Source organism: Camelus dromedarius, chromosome 11, assembly GCF_036321535.1.
Source record: "Camelus dromedarius isolate mCamDro1 chromosome 11, mCamDro1.pat, whole genome shotgun sequence".
Lineage (NCBI taxonomy): Eukaryota > Metazoa > Chordata > Mammalia > Artiodactyla > Camelidae > Camelus > Camelus dromedarius.
This window is the reverse complement of record NC_087446.1, coordinates 5,486,379-5,510,438: the sequence shown is the minus strand read 5'-3', so window position 1 is coordinate 5,510,438 and position 24,060 is coordinate 5,486,379. Positions and strand designations below refer to the sequence as shown.

The 24,060-nt window shown below is 52.4% G+C and overlaps 1 protein-coding gene and 1 long non-coding RNA gene across 3 annotated transcripts in view; one reads left to right on the top strand and one right to left on the bottom strand.

The window, feature by feature from the left end:
- The first annotated feature begins 652 nt into the window (after positions 1-652).
- Positions 653-5,626, top strand: LOC135322508 (uncharacterized). Its single transcript, XR_010383093.1, has 3 exons — positions 653-741; positions 1,872-2,329; positions 4,881-5,626. It is a non-coding gene; the product is annotated as an uncharacterized LOC135322508 (long non-coding RNA).
- A 3,530-nt stretch (positions 5,627-9,156) lies between these two features.
- PACSIN2 (protein kinase C and casein kinase substrate in neurons 2) overlaps positions 9,157-24,060 on the bottom strand; it is a 119,895-nt gene continuing 104,991 nt past the window's right edge. Inside the window, exons 6-11 of one of the 2 annotated variants that reach the window (XM_031463390.2) lie at positions 21,955-22,130; positions 19,795-19,915; positions 16,620-16,738; positions 14,444-14,566; positions 13,756-13,952; positions 9,157-10,931 (exon numbers count right to left, since the gene is read on the bottom strand). In XM_031463390.2, the coding sequence (XP_031319250.1) occupies positions 10,819-10,931; positions 13,756-13,952; positions 14,444-14,566; positions 16,620-16,738; positions 19,795-19,915; positions 21,955-22,130 (849 nt within the window). In that variant the 3' untranslated portion in view covers positions 9,157-10,818. The remainder of the gene's footprint in view (positions 10,932-13,755; positions 13,953-14,443; positions 14,567-16,619; positions 16,739-19,794; positions 19,916-21,954; positions 22,131-24,060) is intronic. The other variant, XM_031463392.2, reaches the window with a different exon arrangement.

The following is a 24,060-nucleotide window of genomic DNA, read 5'->3' as shown; positions in this document are numbered from 1 at the left end:
CATTTCTGTATAGGTCAGGTACATCGGAAAATGAGCTCTTGGAGTCATGAACAGCCTTCTCTGATCTCCACCGACCCCTATATGCTCAGGGAGTGCACCTGACCAAACTTGGGTCGGCTTGCTCACTGCGCAGCAGAGCCACTTTACTGCACCAGGTTGTGGGGACGGGTAGATGGCACAGCCTTTATTGCAGACGGTAAGCAAGGAGAAAGCAGCTTGTGCTCAAAAGACCAGAACTCGTCAACGGCTTTCAGAGAAGGGGTTTTAAAGGAAACACTTGGGGTGAGGGTTTTAGCTCGTGGTCTTTCTTCTGATTGGTTGGTGGTGAGGTAATAGGGCGATATTTCAGGAACCTTTTGGTTCCACCCAGTCTGGGGTCTATGTGCTTGTGGTCAGCATGTAGTCAACATCCTCCACGGGTGGGGGGTCTTGGATTCTGCAGAACAACTCGAAGGTATGCGTCAGATTGTCCTGACAGTTGTTGTGAGGAGGGACTAGGGCTCTTTATCATTAAACTATTGTTTCTTGACCGCTTTTCCTTTGTTTCTTCATTCCCTTACATACCTAGTTAGTCGCTGCTTGAGTCTGCGTTTTGGAACTCAGGGAAGGCCTAGGAGACTAAAGCTTTTCTCCACAAACAAGAAATGAGGGACACAGAGGGGCTTTTGTACCCAGGAGGGCCCTGCAGGGTCCTGCTTGGTTTCACACTCTTGGAAGTTCACAAATGCCCCATTTTAAAAGGTAAAATGTTTAAATAATTATGTTATTGATTGGTTTTCCTTTTAAAAATAGAAATTTAAGCTGATACCATTACCTCCTGTAATGGGATAAAAAGATTGGGAATATCCTCTTTACTGCAATATTTACAGTATTACAATATTATTTAAAAAATTGGAAAGTGAAATGAAAACTTATCTTTACACAAAAACCCGTACTTGAGTGTTTATAACACATTTATTCGTAATAATCAAAAACTGAAAACAACCCAAATATCCTTCAACTGGACTGACAAACCACGGTCAGTTCATTCAGTGGGAACTACCCACTGATACGTGAAGTCACATGGATGAGTCTCAGATGAATTATGTGACGTGAAAGACAGAACAATCTCAAAAGGCTACACACTGTATGAGTGCATCCATATGATATCCCAGAAAAGGCAGAACTATGGAAACAGAAAACAGATCAGTGGTTTCCAGGGGCTGGAAATACAAGGGGGGGTTGACTGCAGAGGAGCAGGGGGAAGCTTGGTGGGGGTGATGGGACAGTTGTGTATCTTGATTGTGGTGATGGTTACATGACTATATGCATTTGTCAAAGTATGAACTAAACAGTGCATTTTACTGTATGTAAGTTATACCTTAAAATGAAAAACAAATGGGAAAAAAGAAATGCTTAGCAATATGAGACAGCATGTGGAATATCGTGCAGCCATTAAACTTTTTTAGTGGAAGCACATTTAAGGACATGAGAAAATGCTCGTGGTCAGACATTAAAAGCATGAAACAAGGCACCAAACTGTATTTAGATTATTATCCCCATTTTGTAAAACACACACACTGATGATGAGGATAACAAAACATGTGCATTTGTGCCTGTACAGAAAAAGGGCTAGAAAAAACACACCAGAATGTCAGCACTGTTACCGTGGATGACTTTAATGTTTTTCGGAACACTTTTGCTCAGTTTCCAAGCTTTCATCTGAACCTTTGTTCCTCTTACAATTAAGGAAAAGTCATTAACATTGTTATTTGAAAATAATATAGAGGGGCGGGAGCAGCCTGGCTGTCTTGACCTTGAAGTGGGCGATGAGCTGCACGTGGTTTCGCCTTGGTGACCAAATGCTGTTTTGTTTTGTTTTTTCCCCCCAGACCTCTTGGCCAGGCACCTGGGTTTCTGCGGCCAGTCCATGGGCTGCCACGCTGCACGTGTACACCGGACTTTAGCCCACTGACAGCTGGTGTTAGTTATCCTTTCCTCAGAGAGTGATGCTATTTAAGTGGTTCATTTGTTCATCTCTTCTTTCTTCCTTCGTTCATTTCCTAGCCCTTTCCGTAGAGTATTTGAAGAGGTCTAATGTAGTGTGACCTGAGTTTTGTTGGATGGCCCAGAATTGATTTCATTTTTTCTCTTCAGTTTAGCTCTACAGGCACTTAGGCAAGAGAGTAGATCAAGGCCCAGTCCCTGCACCAGGGAGCTTACTGCTCAGTGGGGCAGGCGGACGCTCCAGCAGTGACAGCGGGGTAGGGAGTGCTGTGATGCCGCGCTCCAGGGCACGCGGGAGGCCTTTCATATCCGGCAGCTTCCTAATGGGGTAACTCCCATCCTGGTAGGTATCTTTTAAAATTTAATTTAATTTAATTTTTTCATTGAAGTATAGTTGACTTACAATGTTATGTTAGTTTCTGATGTACAGCAAAGTGATTCAGTTATACATATATACATCCTTTTTCATATTCTTTTTCATTATAGGTTATTAAAAGATACTGAATGTAGTTCTCTGTGCTATGCAGTAGGACTTTGTTGTTTATCTATTTTATAGATAGTTTTATATATAGTTTGTAGGTACTAATCCCAGACTCCTAATTGATCCCTCCCCTACCTTTCCCCTTTGGTAACTGTAAGTTTGTTTTCTATGTCCCTGAGTCTATTTCTGTTTTGTAATTAAGTTCATTTGTATCATTTTTTTAGATTCCACTGATGTCATATAATTTCTGTCTTTCTCTGTCCGACTTACTTCACTCAGTATGATTATCTCTAGGTCTATCCACGTTGCTGCAAATGGCATTATCTCATTTTTTATGGCTGAATAGCATTCCATTGTATATATATACACAACATCTTTATCCATTTATCTGTCAATGGACATTTAAGTTGTTTCCAGGTGTTGGCTATTATAAATAGTGCTGCTGTGAACATTGGGGTGCATGTATCTTTTTGAATTAGAGTTTTTTTCAAAAATATATATGCCCAGGAGTGGGATTGCTGGATCATAGGGCAAGTCTATTTTTCGTTTTTTAGGAACCTCCATACTGTTTTCCATAATGGCTGCACCAAATTACGTTCCCACCAACAGTGTAGGAAGGTTCTCTTTTCTCCGCACCCTCTCTGGTATTTATTATTTGTGGACATTTTAATGATGGTCATTCTGACTGGTGTGAGGTGATACCTCACTGTAGTTTTGATTTGCATTTCTCTCATAATTAACGATGTTGGGCATCTTTTCATGTGCCTGTTGGCCATCTGTATGTCTTCTTTGGAGAAATGCATATTTAGGTCTTTTGCCCATTTTTTGTTTGGGTTGTTTGTTTTTGTTATTAAGTAGTATGAGCTGTATATTCTAGAAATTAAGCCCTCATTGTTGCAGATGAAGCTGCATCGTTTGCAAATATTTTCTCCCAGTCCATAGGTTGTCTTCTTGTTTGTTTATGGTTTCCTTTGCTGTGCAGAAGCTTGTAAGTTTACTTAGGTCCAATTTTTTATTTTTGCTTTTATTTCTATTGTCTTGATAGACTGCCCTAGAAGAACATTGCCAAGATTTATGTCAGAAAATGTTTCAGCTATGTTTTCTTCTAGGAGGTTTATAGCATCTTGTCTTGTGTTTAAGTCTTTAAGCCATTTTGAATTTATTTTTGTGTACAGAGTAAGAGAGTAGTCTAACTTCATTGATTTGTATGCAGCTGTCCAGTTTTCCCAACACCACTTGCTGAAGAGACTCTCTTGATTGTATATTCTTGCCTCCTTTGTTGAAGATTAATTGACTATAGGTGTGTGGGTTTATTTCTGGATTCTCTGCTGTGTTCCATTGATCCATATGTCAGTTTTTGTGCAAATACCATGCTGTTTTGATTACTGTAGCTCTGTAGTATTGTCTGAAGTCTGGGAGGGTTATGCCTCCAGCTTTGTTCTTTTTCCTCAGCACTGCTTTGGGAATTCTGGGTCTTTTGTGATTCCATATAAATTGTAGGATTATTTGTTCTAGTTCTGTGAAAAATATCCTGGATAATTTGATAGGATTAAATCTGTAGATTGCTTTGGATGGTATGGTCATTTAAACAATATTAATTCTTCCAGTGCAAGAATGTGGGATATCTTTCCATTTTTTGGAATCATCTTCAGTTTCTTTAATCATTGGTTCTCAGGATATAAGGCTTTTATCTCCTTGGTCAGGTTTATTCCTGGTTTATTCCTAAGTAATTGTTTTATGCAACTTATTTTTATTTTTTATTATTTTTTGGGGGGGAGGTAATTGGGTTTATTTATTTATTTTTAGAGGAGGTACTGGGGATTGAACCCAGTACCAGGGCCTCATGCATGCTAAGCGTGTGCTCTACCCCTTAAGCTATACCCTCCCTACCTTCCATGAAATTTTAAAAGCGATTTTTTTTCCCTTTCCCTTTCTGATATTTCATTGTTAGTGTAAAGAGATGCAACAGATTTCTGTATGTTACCCTTGTATCTTGCTACCTTGCTGAATTCATTTATCAGTTCCAGTAGTTTTTGTGTGGAGTCTTCAGAGTTTTCTATATATAGTATAGTGTATACAGCGGTGCATTTAATGAGCACACCTGGGGCAGGCACGTCCCGGCCCTCTGAGGCGGGCGCTCTCATAGTCCAACAGCACAGCCTAGTGGGTAGGGACTGAACTGCACTGCCCATGTCTGAATCGAGCTGGGCTGTGTGGTAGCTGTTGCACCTCAGGCAAGTTACTAACCTCTCTGTGCTTCAAGTTCTTCACCTATAAAAATAGGAATAATAATATTTACCTAGTTCATGGGACTGCTGTGAGGATTCAATGAGTTAATAAATGTTAAAGCCTTTAGAACAGGGTCTGCCATGGAGTGAAATACAAATGTACTACTATTATTCCCATTTTATAGGTGAGCAAACCAAGGCTTAGAGAAATGAAGTATTTCACTCAAGGCAACAACAGCTAAGAGAACCCAAGAGCCAAGTCTGCGTGCAGGGAAAAAGACCTCACGGCCCGTGCTCTTAACCACTGGCTCTGTTTTTATGCCTTTGTAAGACTGTCGATAAGTCTCAGAGGAGGAAAAAAATACTTTGCGTCAGATTTTGGTGTGGAAAACCAGCCTCCTTATACACAGTTTCATATGGATGGGTACATGGCTTGGACGAAGTGTTCGTGCCCAGTGACTGGGGATCCAGTGTCCATCTGGGGTCTGCATACTTTGATTTTTTTTATTGTTGTCCTTAGGTTTTTATTTCTTTTTTTTTTAAATTGACGTACAGTTTACAATGTTGTGTCCATTTCTGGTGTACAGCATAATGTTTCAATCATACATATACATACTTTGGTTATTATCAGCCTGAGTTGGGATGGTGTTCAGGTTGAGACTATTTTCACAACAAAATGCCCCATATTTGTGTGTTTTATCATATATCCCATATGATTATGAAAAAGAGAAGATAGGAACCATTTTCCAGATGAGGAAACTGAGGATCAGGGATGTGAAGGGACTTGCCTGAGGATACAAGGTGCCCATCTGACCCTGGTTGGACACCTTACCCTCTGCTACCTGGCTGCCACCTAACCCTCCCTGCCCCTCACATAGGAATCATAGGAATAGCCGAGGATGAGATATCACATTGGTCAGTGTCCCTCACTCCCAGGGCTGTCTTTGTTCATACTGTCCCCACCTCCTTGGGCCAGACTGTGGTTGCTCTGTCTCTGGGTCCCCAGGGCTCAGCTCATGTGCCCCAGAGCTGGGTTAGGAGTGTCTGCTGGTCATATGAACAAATCAAGGAGCACACAGAATTACAGCACGGACTTGCTCAAAGTGTGGTCCTGGGCCAGCATCACCTGGGGAATTGTTAGATATGCAAACTCTGGGCCTTGGTCCCTAACCTGGTGACTGAGAAACTGGAATGTGGCCCAGCAAGTTAGACTGAAACACACTCTCCAGGTGTTTGCGAACCAGCGGTTTAGACGACCGCACCTGCTGTTGGGAGGTGGGCACTGGAGTTCAAACCCCAGTTCTGCCCCTGACTTGCTGTGTGGCCTAATGCAAGTCACTCAGTCTCTCTGGTTTGTTTCTTCATCTGTAAGATGGTGGTCATACATTGTGAGGAGGTTAATATCATCCTTTACAGGGAAGGGTGCTCAGCACAGGGCCTGACGTGTAGCTGATACACGCTTAGCCCAAGGCTGATTGGAAATAGAAGGCTGGGAAGCTGCCTGTCCCCCAGCAGTGCCAGGGTCAGCCTGGTTCCTCTGACCCTGTGCTCAGCAGTGGCCCTGCTTGGTAGGGGATGAGCCTCTTATCTCACCTTGGGTCTGTCCTCCTGGGACAGTGGAGTGGCCTCTGTCCCAGCCCCAGGCCTCTCCACCAGGGGACCTCAGGTCTGTCCACCGGGGCACTGTGGCCTGGGCCTTCTTCCTCTACAGAGGCCACGGAGGTCACTGCCCACCCGTCTAAGGGGAGAGGGGCACACACCTCCCACAGGTGTCTGGAAAAGGGGCTGGGGAGGGGCACAGAGCAGGCAGCTGCCACCCTGGGGAGAGCTGGGGCTGTGAGAAGGGTTGAGGGGAGGAGAGGAAGCTTCCAGGGCACCGACAGGGCAGGGTGCCGGCGCAGCAAGGTGTCCCGCTTCCAGACACCCAGCTCAGAGGCCCAGGCACTGCTCGGGCCTCACGTCCCACAGGAGTAAAGGACCCCCAGACCTCCTGCCCAGTGGGGACGCGGCCCACTGGAGGTGGGGGAAACAGCTCAAAGACCCCATAGTACTCCACCCTTAGGGCCTTGGGGCCGGGTTGGGAGGCCCTGTTTGTCCTAATACCCTGAGACTTGTAGGCTGGCCTCCAGAATCCGCCATGCACACTCTTGGGATCATCTTGCCCGCTGCTCCCGGGCTGCTCCCACCCGGTATCAGTGACTCATCCCTCCCTGAGCTCTGGAGTTCCCTGAAAGCAGTGTGGGCCCTCCTTCATCTTTGTCCTGGCACCACCGAGTCTTGCATACAGTAGGTGCTCAAGTAATGCTTGGTGAATGAATAAAAACCCAGGAACAGAAAAGTGGGAGGGAGCCAGTCAGCTCCCTGTCGGTGGGGGGCTACTCGGGGTCAGCTCCCCCAACCATTTGCTCCGTGACCACAGGCACGTCACTCCTTCCCCTCACTTGGCCTGTTTCCCCATGAGCAAGGAGGAGGCCCTTCTCAACCTCCCACATCACTATCCTGATGGATTGTAAGTGGTCCCCTCGAAGCCTGTCCCTAGTAAACAAGGCCTTGGCACAGCCCAGAAACACAGGCTGCCAAGAGGCCAGGCCAGGCAGGGGGAGAGGCCTCGCGTATGTCTAGGTAGTTAAGGGCCCTGCGGCAAAGCCTGGACACAGAGGCTGACCCTGTCCTCCATCTGCAGGGACTTCAGAAGACCCAGTGTCTTAGCTCATACTGTGGCAGCATCAGATCCCTGCCCGGGCCACTGGGCTAGAGCTTGCTTGCCCTCTGGGCATTACCAGGGGGCTTGGAGAGGATGAAGTACCCCCTCCCACCCCCCTGCGGTGAAGGACCCAGGAACTCCTGAGGGTGGTGTGAATGCAGCAGAGGTCCAGGGGGAGAAGGGGCAGCTTGGCCCAGGCAGTGGCTGTGGGGAAGGGGAAGGACAGAGAGGCAAAGAGAACTTAGTGGCCCAGCCTGGAGGGTATGGGAGGGGCAGCCAAGGATGCCAGAGGGTCCTGGCTGGGGACCAGGAGGCATCACGCATAATTACAGCGAAAGTTCTCATCTCCTGAGCACCTGTGGCCTTTCACGCCTCACTCTAACCCTCCAACTGGGGAGGCAGGCATCACTCTTGCCTGGAAAAAATGGGGCAGGAGTGAGTTAAGGTTTCCAAGCTGGCCCTGAGGGCCCGGACAGGCGAGGGCAGGTGGGCAGTGACGGCCCTTCGGGATTCCTTGTCGGCGCTCTGGAGATAACAGGAAGCTGAGGAAAGGGCCGAGCCGAGCAGAGGTGGTTTCCTCCCAACTTGAGGTTTCCTCCTGCGCAACCCCCTTGCTCTTTATCCACCAGTGGAGGGAGTGAGGAAGGGACTGCCCTCAAGAATCTGCAGATGTGGGTTTGAATCACGGTACTGTCACAGGACCTTGGGCAAGTCATTGACCTTGAGTTTCCAGACCTTGTGTCCTCTTCTGCAAAGTGGGGTGACTCTAGCCTCCCCCACAGGCTGGTATCACAGTACATGAGCTTACCAAGTACCCAGGACTGGCCGGCCCAGCAGGCCAAGCTCAGGCCTCAGGCACTGGGAGCCTGCTCTGACCCCTCCTTTCTGCCCTGTCCCTCTCTCTGAGGCAGCGTGGGGCTGGCAAGGCAGAAGCTGGTGTCTGCCCTGGGCAGCAGGCACCTGCAGTGGGCTCCAGTCCTCCTCAGAAGCAGAGAGCAGGGGCCCCATCACCATCAGATCAGCTGGCAGATGACAGTTTCACCCTTGGTCCTTAAGGAGCTGGGCAAGGTAACCCCCTCGCTCTTCCTGGCACCCCTCTGAAGGCCTGGTGGCCAGACGGGGTGCTTTTCTGGCAGCCTGACCAGGTGGGTGAGTTCAGCCATGGCAGCCCTCAATCTCTCACGTTGTCCCGGCCTCCTTTCAACCCAGGTTGCCCCAGTGAGGGCGGAGGGCTCTTCAGGGATTTTCCTTGGTGCCACATACCAGCTGGGACTCCTTGGGTAAGTCTGGCTCTTGGAGCCTGTTTCCTTCTCTGTAAAATGGAAACAGGGAGACTCAGCCCACCCAGAGCATGTTTGGAGGTGGGCATGTTCTTCGCAGACAGTGTAGATCAAGAGGGCCCGGTGCACAGCTGGTGCTCAGGAAATGTGTTCACAGAAGCTGGAGGATGAGTGGTCTCTGGTCTGGTCCTGCTGTTCAGGCCTTGGGGTGGGAGGAGGAGGCACCGGCCTGCTGCCCACAGTGGGGGAGCCCAGGCCACACGGCGGCAGGTTTGGGGGAGAGAAGAACTCTGAGGGGTACAGGTGCCTCAAATCCCCAACCTCTAGCTTGGGAGAGGCAGTGGGAAGGGGACATGGCCCCTTGGGCAGTGGTCTTCTGCCTGGGGTCTTGCCTGGTTCCAGAGCTGGTACATAAATGCTGGTGGACACCCCCCCCAGCCGATGAGTGTGAGGCACGTGCAGGGCACAGACTCACACTCACGAGATCAATTGTTTATTGATTTTTTTTCCCTAAAATACTATACATTTAAAGAAACTCCTAAACTGAAAAGACTTGACAATTTTTGGTAAATCTGTAGCAAAGGAATGAGGATTTCTGCTGGTAAGTTCTCATGACAAACATAGACACACATCCACTCTCCAAGCAAGACATCCAGCTCACTGGAAACATTGAGTAAAATGCATAGCTTGTGATGGCGGCAGCCATTTCTCCAATGTCTGAGTTACACAAAATAAAGGTTTCCCTCCCTCCCCTGCCCCATGGTTACAGTGTAGCTTCCTGGCCCCAGCACGTGTGCTCCCCCATGATGAAGGACACCCAGAAGAGACTTGTGCTATGGGGTGAGGCCCAGCTTTTGTTTGGTCATGAGGAATACAGATGACTAAAATCTGCAACTGCTGGAAAGACACGGGGGTTTGTACAGTGTTCTGCTACGGAAAGGACTAAGGCTGGTTAGAAGTTGGACCCACGGCTGGCCAGTGGGGACAGACTTCCTACAGCAGGCTCCACTACAGAGAGGCCCAGGGCCCGAGCCCGGAAGGTCCCAGCTGATCAGCCAGGCCTGCACCCAAATGCCTCGGTCTTCAAGCAGTTTACAAATTAAACCCACTGTCAAAAGCCGTTAAACAGTAGACAAGCTCTTTAGATTCTCTGAATATCAAATAATATATACAGATATATACCAAGACATGACAGTCTAATATAAAGCATCTTAACTACAGATGCATTCGCTTGAAAAGTTAGTCTTATTTTTTAACCTTTCAAATCACTGATAAAATTGTTAATTTGCAAGAATAAAGTTTTAAGCACAAATAGAATGAAAATAGCTTTTAAATACAGCGACTTTAGAGAGTACTGCATAAGGTTATTTCTGAGGCTCACACTTGGACGCCCCAAATGCGGAGAGCATTCACAATAGAAAGCCAACCATGTGTTCTAGCTTCCTTCTGCAATCTCTTGCCTCAAACATTATCTGTCTAAATGAGCTACTGGCTCTCACAGCCTGCCCCAGGCAGCGGCATGGTTGATTAACAGCACAACGTGGAAACGGAGATATTTCCTCAAGACTGGTGTACATCAATCTGTGCCATAATTTAAGTATAAATGAATGGAAGAACAGGTATGTAAAAAAGTATTAACTGTACACAGCCTTTAAATTAAAAACCTCAAAGTCTGCACTCAAAAAATGGCGTGTAAGTTTTGTTCATTTAAGTTGCAGGTGATGGGATGTGTCAGAGAAAAGTAATCAGCGGAGCAAGAATCAGCGTGACCCACCATTGACTTGGAGGAGAGGAGGAAAGACAAGGTCAAGACTATACAGATCCGTGATAAGCCGACACACAGGGAGCGTGGGCGGGGGAGCGGGGCAGGGGAGGGCCCGGTGACTTCTGTTGTATGGCATCTTCCTGTGCTCAGAGTTGTCCATCTGCACTGTGGAAAGGGTGCCAAGTCCCAGGTGAAATGACCAGCTTGTCTGCCTTCAAGAGACACCACGAAGCCAAGAGCAACGGAACCATCATCTTTTGCAGGAAAAGGAGTGGATGCCCATGACCAGCTGGAGGCGCCGCTGCTGGGGCCAATGCTAACAGAGCTCCTAGGACCTCCGCCTCCATCCCTCCGCCAGCCAGCCCGCTGGCCTGTCACTGGATCGCCTCGACGTAATTCGCTGGGTACAGGCCAACCTGTCCGTTGTCCAAGCGTCCCTTGCACCAGCCCTGCTCATCCTCGTCCTCTATCTTGGTCAGCTCGTCCCCTGCCAAGACAAAAAAAGGAGCAGTCTGGTGACCACAGGGTCAGAGAGTCACCCTTGTGTTTTGGCCCCCACCCTGGGCCCACAGAGGGCCTCCAAATTGGGGGGGGGGGGAGTCCAGGCATTTTCCTGGGCTAAATGTGGGCTGAGGGCCTGGTTCTTTCTCTACGAAGTTGCATCTGAAGTTGCACATTTAGCCCCGGGGGCCTCTGAGAGATCTAAAGACCCCATCTCACCCAGTGACCTAAAGGAAGCTGCTCTCAGCTGCCATGAGGGTTCCCACAGAAACTGCAGAATTAAATGCTGCAGGACTTTTGCCTTCTTGACTGTCCCAGGCCAGGTCAGAGGAATCCTTTCACAGGGTCCCTGCCACCTCTCTCATGGCCAGGTACTGCTGTCCCCTGGGCCCCGCCTGCCTGATCTTCTCGTAGCTCCTCCCGCACTTGTTGCCATGGACTCGGTGCCTCCATTTAATGACTGCAGGAGGGGCAGGGACCCATCATTCTATCCTCAGCACCCAGCTCAGGGCATTTGTCCTCCGAGTTAAAGAAATCAACCCCTTCCAATGCGGTTCTGGAATCTCCCCATGGCTCTGTGTGTTAGTGTGGCTTGATCTATCGTTTGTTTGTTCAAGCATGAAGGAACCTCTACTTCAGGCCAGGCCCTGGGTGGCAGAGGAGATGCAGAGATGAGAGACAGATGGACCCCCGGTCCCTCAAGGGGACAGACCAGGGACAAGGACCAAACGTGTGATCGGGGCCAAGGTGGGCGAAGGTCCAGGTCTGGCATTTCCCTGCGTAGGGCGGACAGTGCAGCCCAGAGCCAGGGATGAGGAGCCACCTGGTGCTCTGGCTGGTGACCCCCCAACAAAGGTGGCTGTGGGAACCAGCGGAACACAGGCCAGCTGAGGTTTCGCCTTTACTGCTCCATTTGCAGCTTCGTAATTCTTGTTGGCATTTTGGCCCACTTTTCAGGCTTAGTCGCATTTTTTCTCAGCTGTGCCTTGTTCAGCAGCATCTCCCTGACTGTGTAGCAGCAGTGCTGGTGGGATGCCTGTAGGGCCAATACCCGGGGCGGCCGGTGCTCCCAGGGCCGCTGGGTTCAAATCCCAGGCCAAGACACCTGGCAGAGGCCTCAGCTCTGGGGCCTGATTTCCTCGTCTGTGGACTGGGGGTACTGTGAGGGCTGAGTGTTAAAATGTGTAAGGACCTTGGGAGGGTGCCCGGCACGTCGTGAGACCTCAGTAAACGTGAGCTGCCGTTACTCCCAGAGCCGCTCAGCCACCGCACTGGCCCTGGGCCCACGTCTGTCAGCGCTGGTGCTCGTGCAGGTCTGACTAGGCAACGCTGGGAGCGAGCACGGGGGCTGCAGGGCGAACGTCACGAGTGCTAACCCTCCTCTCCTCCCACCCCCGGGCGCCCCCGCGTGCTCTGACAGCTGGCGTTCTCTCATCCAGCCCTCGCACGGCTCGGCTCACAGCGCACAGTGAGGTACCAGTTCTATGGTGCTTCCACTTCCACAGTGAGAAGTGCACCGAGTGAAGGCTCCGTAGGCTCCCAGGGCCCAGAGGAGTGGAGAGCAGCCAGAGCAGCTGAAGACGGCAGAAAGCAGCGTGGGCTGGGAACTGACGTCATGTCAGGAAAAAGGAAAATAACACAGGAAACAGACAAAACTAATAGGAAAGCTTTCAAGTTGTAAAAATGAAAACGGGTGATTAGTAACATTCATTTCAGTTTGCTTTTGACAATTCACTGGAAGCAGAAGGAAACATTTTAAGCCCATAAAGTTGCTAGCAAATCCAATAGGTAAGATTTAGAAAGAATCAGAAATTAAAATCAATCAACCAACAAGTTGGGGGGAAACAACCCTAAGCAAAGGTATTAGAAAACTCGACAAAAGTGTTTGAAGACACACAGACACTTTCTACAACCAAAGAGGCACCTGATGGCCCACCCTGGGGCCGAGCGCCTGCTGAGCACAGAGGGAGGGGCGCCTTTGGACACAGCCCCCGGCCGGGGTCCAGAGTGGGGTCGGGTGTGGGGGTCTGCCCCAGAGATGGAGAGTGGAGGGCACCCATCAGCCTGTGCTGGTTGAGTTAGGGCCCAGCACCCACCCTGCCCTGGAGGAGCGGACGCTGGATCTGGAGTGGCTTTGGGGAGGAGGCAGGGGCAGAAGGAAGGAGCTTGGTGCCCTTTGGGCCCGCTTGGTGTCAGGCCTATCAAGCCTTTGTAGTTAGGTTCTAAGATAGTGCTTTTCAGATGAAGGAGTGCAACCCATTTTGGTGAATTGCAACCAGCATTAAAAAAAAAAAGACAGGCTAGAAAATCTCCACAGGGAGAGCTCACGTAACCAGGAGCTAGACTGTTCCGTAAAACCAGGGCTTCAGCTCCTGGCAACAAAGGTGTGTCGGTGGTAGCTGTGCACATAGTGTGGCTGCAGGAAGAGACTGAAAGCCACTGCCCTGAGATGAGGCTCTGTGGGCCCAGGTGCACACGGGGTGCTATTCTGGGGTCTCAGCTCCTCTGCCAGTGGAGGGCCTCTGGGGCCCTGTAGGGCCAGCTGCTTCCAGGGGGAGGTGTGGGGGAGCTTCTCCTGCCCCAGTGCCTCGCTGTGCGCAGGTCTCAGCCCTGCTGGGGTGGCGTCTTGGGCAAAGGCACCCGGGCACCTCACTGTCTTCTAAGCTTTCATGTTGAGCATCTGCTATTTTTGAAATGGGGTCACACAAATGAAACTAGCAGGAACTTTACTGGACTTAAGTAAAGCAACCTCCCGCAGCAGGCTGGATCGCCCGCCCCTCAGGCCAGCGGGGGCGGGGGAGGGCACCTACCAGCCTTGAAGCTCAGCTCGTCATGCTCCTGGCCTTCGTAGTCATAGAGGGCCCGGACCCGCACTTCTGTCCCGGAGGCGGCATCCTCGTCAAACGGATTTGAGTCCCCATTGGCGTCCGTGGAGGAGAACGGGTTGTTAGACTCGTCGTCTGACCAGTCCGTGGGGTAGCTCTGCGACTTCTCGTAGCTGCTCACACTGAAAGAAAAGGTCGACCCGGGGAACCTGAGTACAGACGGGGCTGGCAGAGGCCTGAGGCCCTGCCTGGAGCCTTGTCCCCGCCGGGGAAGGCCACGGGAGCCCTGGTGGTGGGCTGGGGACTCCTTCCGCAGGAGCACGGCCCCCTCAGCAGCACTGCGCAGTCAGGCTCCCTGCAGGGCCTGCACCGGCGCCCCGCAGAGGCAGGCCTGGGCTCTGGCAGGGCACCTGGCACGCCTGTCTTCCTGTGCTGGGTGCTGGGACCTTGACGAGGGTTAATGGAGGGCAGAGAAAAAGCAACACAGATGGTTAACTGGTGCCCCCCTCCCTGAGAAATCGAGAAGCCAGAGACTGTCCACCAGCCGGCAGCTGGGCCACCTCCTGCAGGCCTCATGCATTGCTTTGAGTGCTGAGGAGACAAGACCCTGGACAGAGATAGAGGAGAGACAGCGAGCGAGGTGGGAACCAGAGGGAAACGTTTGTTCACCAACTTTTTGGCCTTAATGTCCTCCTTCTCACTGACGGTGCTCCCCGTGTCGTCCTCGTCCTCGAAGGGGTTGTAGCTGGACAGTGACTGCGCTGACCGTGCGGGGTTGCTCGGGACACTAAGGTCACTACGGGGAGAGAGAGAGCTTTCAGGGGACCCTAGCTCGGCGGCCCCCGTGGTCCTGAGTGCTCCCAGCTACAGGATCACAGGGCAAGGGTCTGAAGGGACAAATCAGCTCCCTGTCCAATGGGAGGATATATTTTATGAGCAGACAAATTGTTTTAGCAAAACACTTGCAATACTGTGGCTGTTAAACACACTTAAAGCGTTTAAGAGAACAAGATTTCCACATCCTCTCCTTGCGCCTCAACGCAGTCTGTCCTGAACAGGACGAGCCCCGGGGTGGGGACGGGCTACCGCTGGAGCACAAGTGCTTCTCTCCATAGTCCTCCCAGCCTGGCCCTCGTTCCCACTGCTGACAGCTGGCAGGCCGGCCAGCCTGAGGGGCTCAGAGCCCTGCTGAGAGAAGGAAGGAGGCTCCCAGAGTTCTCCAGACCCTATGGCAGGGTGCACCCTCTCCTTCTGACTACAAGAAACCTGCTCCCTGGCTCTTCTGGGTCTGGAGCTTCCAAAATCAGAACCAAAGCCTGCTGAACAGCACTTTCTAGGAACAAAGAAGGACCCCTTTTGTGCTCCAGAGAGGGAAAATCCATCTGCACAACTATCTCAACTTCCTACAGTGTGCCAGGCCCAGAGGGGACCAGAGAGAACCTTGACCCCAGCCACGCCTGAGCGCTGACAGCCAGGGGCGGTGAGATGCAGTGACTGCAGGTGCTAAGCGTAGAACAAAGTGGTAAGGAAATAAGACAGGCCCCTGAGAGCCAGGCGCTCCATCGTGGACTCCGAGCTGACGGACCAGAACACCATGTCGCAGGACGGGGCTGCAAAGGCCAACACTACCTCCTGCCTCCAAGCCCAGGGCAGCACGGAGTGGGCACTCAAAATGCTGAGTGGATGGCTCAGAGCAGGGAGGGTAGAGGAGGGAAGGAAATGCCTCAAATGCCAGCAGTGACCCCAAATGGCCATCAGTTTCAGGCCTGGCAAGGGGCACTGGGCCTAAGCCTGCCCGCTGCCTACATCTAGACCACATGTCTGAGACCATCAGGTCCTCCTCCCTCCTGGCACTTTCTTCAGCTGACTTTGAGCGGGGTTGGGGGGGCCAGTGCTATGCAGCTGAATTTGTACAAGAGCCCTGGGCAGCCTAGGCTTCCGGGTCCCTGCCCCCAGTCACACGGGTGCTGACCTGACCCCTGGCTCAGGGCTCACTGCTCTAGTCACCTGACCAAGCCCGCCTGGCACAGCAGCTGAATGATGATCAGCCACATCTGCCCAGGGAGCCTGGGCAGGGACTGCAGGGCCCAGGGCTACAGAAAGGCCCCCAGAACCTGTGCTGACCTTCCAAGGAAGCTGCAAGCCTGAGATGTATGCCCCTGAGCATGGCTCGGAGGCTCCGGGCCTGGGGCCTGTGGGGCAGGCATGGCTTCCAGAGAGGGCAGCTCGCAGCTGCAGCTCTGTAGGGGACAGCAACACCTACCTGCTGGCGACTCTGAGGCCTCACCAGCACAACTTCCCAGGAGATTCTAATGATCTCATTGCCACCTCTGTGATCCAAACTCAGTTTTAGCAAATGAGGTCAGAAATAACCAATGCTGTCAGCAAAAAGAGGACACTTGGCAATGCTCTACCCTCAAATCGGGCCCTGCATACAGCATGGGGAAGTAAGTACAAACCTGGTCAGGACACCTGGGCCCGCCTGAAGGACACCAATGACCATCACCTCCACCTGCCCATGTGCACCTCTGGGGACAGGTAGTGACTAGCACCTGACATCAGTTCCTGCCATCACTTGGGGCCCAAAGCACGTTTGTGGCCCAAGCAGGCTCCTCTCTGGATCTTCCTGCAGCTCTGGCATCAGGTGGACTGATGATTCTCCCCAGAGATGCCCTTGGGCCGCTGCCCAGCAAAGCTCGGACACCCAGGGAGTGTCTGGAATGATGCCCCTGGGTTTCCCTGCAAGGCCGCACTGGGGAATCTCCCAGGTGTCCCAGTTGGGGATGTCCTGGCCAGAGCAGAGGACCCAGGGACCCTTCCCAAGGGACTGAGGCTGCCCCAGTGCCCACCTGCCAGGCTTGTTCTGCAGAGCCTGGTCGCCTGTCTGGTTGATGCCCATCAGGGTGACGCCATCACTCTTCTTCTTCTCTCTCCGGCTGAGAGTACGATTCAGGTCTGCAGACCACTCCTGGGCAACGGGCAGCGGGGGAGAGAAGTCAGGAAGTTCATTTGTGTCAGTCTGAAACACTGGCCAGTGAGCCAGTGGCCTGCCCCACACAGTTAGTGACATTTAGCCTCGCTGCCTCTGCTATCCCGTTTCTGAGCAGACTTCAGGCTCCTGACACCCACCACGGACCACTCCTCACCATGCGAGGTGGGGCCTCCTTGAGGCCTGGAGATCAGTACCAGGCCCAGCTCCAGCCTGTGCTGGCCCAGCCTCCAGGGACGGGTGGATGATGAGAAGACTGGGGTTGACACTCAGGGGTCCTGCATCCCAGTCCCGGAGAGCCTCCCGGTCCTGCCCCTGCCCCCGTGGCACTCAGTCTCTGGCCCCTCAGGCCAGCAGCAGCAGCCAGAGGCCTCGCTGTTTCCCCAAGTCTCCAAAGCAGACAGAGCCCACCCTCCAAAGGGCTTGGCCTTCAGTGCTGAAGACCCTCCCGCCTGCCCTGAACTGTCTGGTTCCCAGTGAGGAGGCAAGAGAGCTGGCTGCGGGGGCCTAAGCAAGCCTGATGTGGGGAATGAGCCCTGGATGCAAACAGAATCAGGGGCCAGGGAGCTCCTCCATCACTGAGGGGTAAACCCATCCACTCGAGTCTCCGGGGAACGGCACCCTCCCCTGCCCCAGAACTTCCTCTTCCGTCAGAGCAGCGTGCTGAGGGCCAACAAAGCAAAGCACAGAGCTGATCTTCCTGAAGGTTCACTATTTTTCCAGCACGTGAACAGGCTTTTATCAACTGCACTGAAAACACTGGGACTTATTTTCCAGAAAAGCACATGTGCACACATGTTTAATGAATCCGTCCCCCACCCTACTTCCACCCATTATCTGACAATGGAGTTAACACTTGGTGTGACTGAGCCCACAGCTTTGCTCACGTGTAGTCACAGAATTTCAAGGCTGGAAACCATCTTAGAAACATCAAGTGTAACCTGCCAATTTGTCAGATGAGGGAACTGAGGCCCAGAAAGAAAAAGTGACTTGCTCACACAGTTGGTGGCAGATCTGGGCGCCTGTCACCTATTTGTATGTTAATTATTTTCTTAACTAAAATAAGTTGACTGAGAGCTCAGCTGAAACTTCAGAGTCCCCACAGTGGCCTTTTGAATATAAATCCGTCCTGATGGGGTGGCTTCCAACGGCCAACGAGATCAACACCAGGCCGACTGTGAAGGGAAGGACCCACTATTATAATCTGGACAACAGAACAGCCTGTGCTAGGCTGCAGCCATGTTTTTTTAACAGCACATGCCGCCAGAACCAGAATACGGACGCTGCACGCAAACCCACGTAGGCTGAGCACACAACACAGGAGGTTTGGAATTCAGTAAGTTAGCCATAAAATAGAAACTTACTTCGTCCTTGTGGCATGGGAAAAAAAAATAATTTCATTAGAGAAAGGAAGTCAAGCAAGATCCTGTAAGAGCTGCAAGCACGTGTCACGTGCAGGGTCCCCAGCCTGAAGCGTCCACAGAGAGAAGGACCACCATGGGCTCTGACCAGGACACCCACCCCAGTGAGGCTTCCTGTCAAGTCTTCCTTTCCAGACCATTCTGTTCTCTGGGTAGTGACAAACAACCCTAAGGGACCTGGGGGTTGGAGTGGGTGCATATCCCGGGGTTTCCTGAGCCTCTCCTGACAGTAACAACCACACCCCCCGTGGGGTGGAATCCAGCTGTGTGCACAAGACCCATCACCAACTCGCTTCTTCCCCGTGTGCCATCACCCAGGGGAGGAGAAGCTGGGCTGTGTGCTTTCTCCTCTAGGCCCACTTCCACTTGGGAAGGCCCAGGGCCCCTGCTTTGTCCCAGTGCCTCCGTGAAGAGACATAGCCTGCTCTTGGCCCCCCCGGAAGCAGATGTCCTAAAGACGGTGTTGGGGGTGTGCTCAGCTGCAGGGACCACACTGTCATATAGAGAAGCTTTCTTGAGAATCAGAAAACAGAGGCACAGGTATGAGGACTAACAAAACTACAGGCTAAGACAGGGCCAAGCAGGCTTCTGTGTGGTGGGCCCAGGGGCAGTACCCACTGTGGACCAGGTCACTGACTCCCAGCCACCGAGAAGCTTGGTGCTGTTATCATTCCATTTCACACATGGGAAAACTAAGTCACAAAAAGGGCAAATGACTTGCTCAGCATCCCACAGCTGATACGTGGCAAGGCAGGATCTCAGTGCAGCCTGGGCTCTGGCCACGACTGAGTCAGGGGAAGTCACGTGACCTGGGCCCAAGGCAGAGGGGGTCGCCTCCAGCGTCCTCCCTCAGGGAGGCAGTAGCCATGGGCGTGTGGGGCCCCTCTCAGCCCCTGCTTCACCACAAGGCAGGAGGAATCCTTTCCCTCAGAGAACAGGGTGGCGGGACTGGTAGCCACTGCCTTCTCTGCTACCATCAGGGGGCCAGGTGGGGCCTGGGGACCCAATTCTAGGGCTGGAAGAGTCTCAAGATTCCCCAGGCCCTCAAATTCTGCATATAAAGACACTGAACAGCTTGGTCCCACGAAAATGGGAAAAGAGGAAAGTTAATCCTACACCAAAATTGGTTGAACTTATATAAGGAAATAAGGAGAAAACCCTCACATGAAGGGTAAGAATGGCTACATGCTGGGGCCACGCTCCCCATCTGTCCTGGACCAGAGGCCGCTGAGCTGGTGCCCTGGGCCCAGCGGGCCTGGAGTGCACTGTGACTACTCCCTTCCTGGCTATCTCACAGGGTTGAGCGGGGAACCAGGGCTCCTGCATGTCCTGCAGCTCCTGGGACTCACCACGAAGGGAATGCCAGTGGCCAACAAGTGACCATCAAAGTTCTGAATGGGAAAGAACACAACTGCACCTTCACCAGAGATTCAGAAGACCCTTCGGTAATGATGCCTGAAGCTCCCCAAACGTTAAACATCCGCTTGGTTTCTTTGGCTGCCTCGTAAATAGGGCCCAGGCCAACGCAGAGTTGGAAGGAGAAAGCCTAGGACTTGACCCTGTGGGCCCAGGCCCCTCCCAGGACAGCGGGTCACAGGCGCAGACTCCTCTTACCTCAAACTGCGGCCAGTTCATGGACATGCCCGGCCCGTGGTTGGCTCTGAACCACCTCAGGTCCTCCACTGCGTCGGCAGCTTTGATGCTCTGCTCCAGGTCGTGGTAAATGTTTTTGTAGCTAAATCAGAGAGAGAAGTATGACTCTTTTGGAAGGAAGAGAAGGCCACTACTATTCCTGCCCAGCGTCTGGCCAAGCTGGCGCCATGGTCTGCAGCTACACTAGAGTCAACTTCACAGTGCAGATCAGATACCCTGTCCTGGCTCAGCTGGACGGTCAGCTGGCCACGATGCACCCAGAAAGGAGCCAACAACCGTGGCATGGAAGCCACAGCTCCAGCTTCTGACAAATTAGCTTTAAATCAAACCAGGTGGCAGCAGCTTGGCTTTGCTCTGTGTCAGATAATACAAAAGGTACCAGCATCTGGACCACATGGGCCATCAACCTGTGTGGTCCCATCTAATCAGGTCCAGAACTGAGTGTCAGGGAAGTTCCCCCTCACCCCTTCAGGAGAGCTGGAAGGCTTACACTCAGATGTGCAGGAGCAGTCCAGCAAGACTGCCCGGTGCTGTGGTGGCCACAGAACCTGCCAGCTATCTAGGGGGACCCTGCTTCTGCTTGACAGCTCAGAGCAGCTTGCCTCCCTAGGAAGCCGACCGTGTTGGATGGGAGTATGGGCCACGGCGGGTCCTGGTGTTCTCACTTCTAATCTGTATGGCTGGCAAGTCATTTACCTTCTCAGGGCCTTGGTGTCCTCCTCTGTTGCATGAGCATAACGCTACATGTTACCGGTTGAAAACTGTGTCCTCCAAAAAAGATACGTTGAAGTCCTAACCCCATTACCTCAGAACATGACCTTACTTGGAAGCAGGGTCTTTACAGAGGTGACCAAGTTAAAATGAGATCATTAGGTTGGGCCCTAATCTATGGGCACCTTTTTATAAAAAGGGGGAAATTTGGACACAGAGACAGTGAGAGGATGGCCATGTGACTGGAGCGACGTGTCTACAAGTCCAGGAAAGCCAAAAAGTGATGCCAAACACCAAAAGCTGGAAGAGGCAAGGAAGGATCCTCCCTAGGGAAGAGCTGCCAGAGGGAGCGAGGCCCTGCTGACACCTTGATTTCAGACCCACAAGAGAATAAATGTCTGTTGTTTGAAGCTGCCCAGGTTGTGGAGTCTGTTACGGCAGCGCTAGGACACCACTGCACCATCTGCTCCCCAGACGGGCCGGAGGACTAAGCGAGGAAGCGTGTCAGGCGAGGACAAGCGCTTCCACGAGGGGCGTCACACCACACCTGGAAGAGCCTGGCAGCCCCAGCCAGCCGTGCAGCCTGGGCAAGTCATTTCAATGCGTCCAGCCTCAGTTTCCTCAACAGTAAGGTGGGGAATGATGCCACCTATTTTATAGACACTCATAAGATTAATTAATTGGTGCAGAGTAGCTGTACAATGATGGTTGCGTTTGAGTTTTTTATACTAGAGGGAGACAAAAGGAAGGTAATCTCCTATTAACAACAAAATTTGACCTGTGAGTCATTTCTAAATGGTTCTGTTATATGGGCGATAGAAGTCTAGGTCCAGGGTGAGCCCAGACCACTGCCCTGATGAAGGGGTCATGGGACCAAAGAGGAGGAAAGTGCAGAAGAAAAATAATGGCTTCCGTGTTCCATTCAGAACTGAGTCCCTGAGGGTCTGTGCTTCTCGAGGGCCCTGAACCACTGAAAAGTCAAGGAGCAAGCTGGTGGCCAGTTGCTCTGGATGGAAAGGACCTCATAAAGGTCCTCAAAGTAAGCCCACACCAGGGGCAGGATGTGCCAGCCCAGGAACTGCTGGAGTCGCTCCTGGGTTGATTTCAAACATGCAGCTGTCTCTGGTCCGAGCCATGGCCCTCCCTTCCTGTCCAGACGCAGAGGACTGAGCCTGGCGCAGGCAGAGTGTGGCCGGAGACCGTCTGACTCGGGCCAGCAGTAGCTGTTCCAGGCAGAGGGCACTGCACAGCTGCAGACAGACTCAGCCAAAGGGCCCTCCCTGGGCAGGAGAACTTAAGACCTCCTGACAAGCACTGCCACCTGACGGCTGGGGAGCCCAACCGACCTCTATTCAGAAGCAGCTTTCCACTGACTCCATCAGGACTCGCTTCCCGCTGACGTGCACTTACCTGGCCATGTTCGACAGGTCTAGGTGCTTCTGAACCTCCAGCAGAACCTCCCGGAAGAAGCGCAGGCGCTTCTCCTCAAACTGCTGGCACTGCTCGAACACCTGCTCCATGCCCTCCATGTACTGGGGGGTGCTCTGGCCCAGCTCCTTCAGGGACTTCTCGTACTTCTCTTTGGTCTACGAGAAAACCCAGGCACACGAGATGCAGCCTGGCTCCCTCTGAGCAAGAGCGAGCAAGCGAGCCTGGCTCCGCACCACCCTGTTCGTCACCCGGCTACTATCCCTCTCTACACTCCTAGCCCGTCAGCATCCAGATGGTGACAATTCTCAGGTGACGATATGAAGTCCGACACTTTGGGTGACCCCACATCCAAGGAGCACCCTGACCTACTTCCTTTGCACCCTAAATTCCTCGCCAGAGGACTCACGCCCCACCTCTGCTCCTGAGGGGCATTCCCACCCAACCTGGCCTGTGGAAATATTTGGGAAGCAGCCCCCACCACCCCACACACGCAGGCCTCCTGGCTTATCTTGGGTGTCCTCTCCACCACCAGTGTCATCCTTGAGGAAAGCTTCTCAGGCCTCCTCAGATTCCAAAACATAAAGAGCATGAGCTCTGGGGTCTGACAATTCAAGTCCCGGCCCCTACACTTCTGAAATGTAAGTCATGCTCCCGGCATCTGCCAGGCCTCTCAGCTGGAGTAAGACCCAAACAGGCAGATGCTGGGGAAGGGGCGGTCACTCGGAGGATCACTGCCTCACTGTCCCCCGTTCACGTTACACACACATGTCCTCTCTCCCCTGGGGACAGGCTGTCCTGGGTCACCCTTGAGCCTTGGATCTTGCCCACAGCAGCAGTGGCTCAACAGCTACCACAGAGGCAAGATCACAAGGCTTTAAGCACCAACCAGACCTGGGGCCAGATCCTGGTGCCTCTCTTTTCCTGGAGCCTCACTCTCCTTCCCAGAAAGCGGAGAACTTCCACTGCACAGTGTTCTGGCCCGGCCCCAGTCCTGGGGCAGCTGCAGGGGGTAGGGAGCTGCTCCCCAAGGGGTTGTGACGCTTGCGCTAAGCAACGACCTCCCCTCTCCCACCTTCCCTTGCTACGTGACGACAGCCGTGAGGAGCAGTGGAGAGGGCACGGGCTTTCACACCACTGGGCAGCACGGGACTGAACCTCTCTGACCTTCGTTTACCCAGTCACAAAACAGAGATGCCACCACCTAATTCCCTGGGGCTCAGTGATGCTTGTCTGAGGCCTGAAAATGTGGGCAGGTCGTGATGCACCAGCCCGGGATGCCTGCTTCCCCGGTCGGCGTCTTGACCTGTTCCTGAAGCCCAGCTCCTTTTTCTCCAAATCCAGCCTGGGACTGTCTTCTGCAAACGCTGCAGCGGGGCAGGCCCTTGACAGTGGCAGCCTCCAGCCACCCAGCGCTTAGAACAGAGCAAAGGAGGCAGGTGGGGCCAGGGGCCAAGCCGGGAGCCAATTACACAGGCCCAGATCCTTGCTCCCATCAGCCCTCACTTTCTGGGAACTTTAAAATTACAAGACGCTGTCTAGTGTTTAAATCCTGTGATTCAGACCTGCCTGCAGAATCACTGCCTGCATCTGTGGAGCCCGTGACAGTTTACACAATCATCCCATTTGATCTCACTGATCCAGTGTGGCAGAAAGCCTTCCCCCTTCACAGCAGAAGAAACTGAAGGGTACCCAGGACGCTACATTGCCTGTTTGCCGTCTTTTCTTGACTGAAAGGCCCTTTCCCACCACTCATGAGCTCCCACAGCCTCTGCCTACACCCCTTTGGGGGCCCTCACTGCCAAGGCTGCTGGAGAAATCCACCCCTTCCCAGCCCTCAAGTTCCCTGTGGTCACAGGGCACAGGCTTTTCAGCATATTCTCCCACCTCCACCCCTCCATGGAGACTCCCTTCTAAACCAGCCGTTTTGGTCCTCCACACCTCTGCCCTCCCCTCCCAGGCTCTAGAACCTTCTACTAGTGGCTCCCCTATCAGCAATGTCCCAAACTCCTTACTTTGCCCAACTTTCAAGGCCATTGGCAATGTGGTCCTCATAACTTTCCATACCAGCTTGTCGTCAGCTCCCTG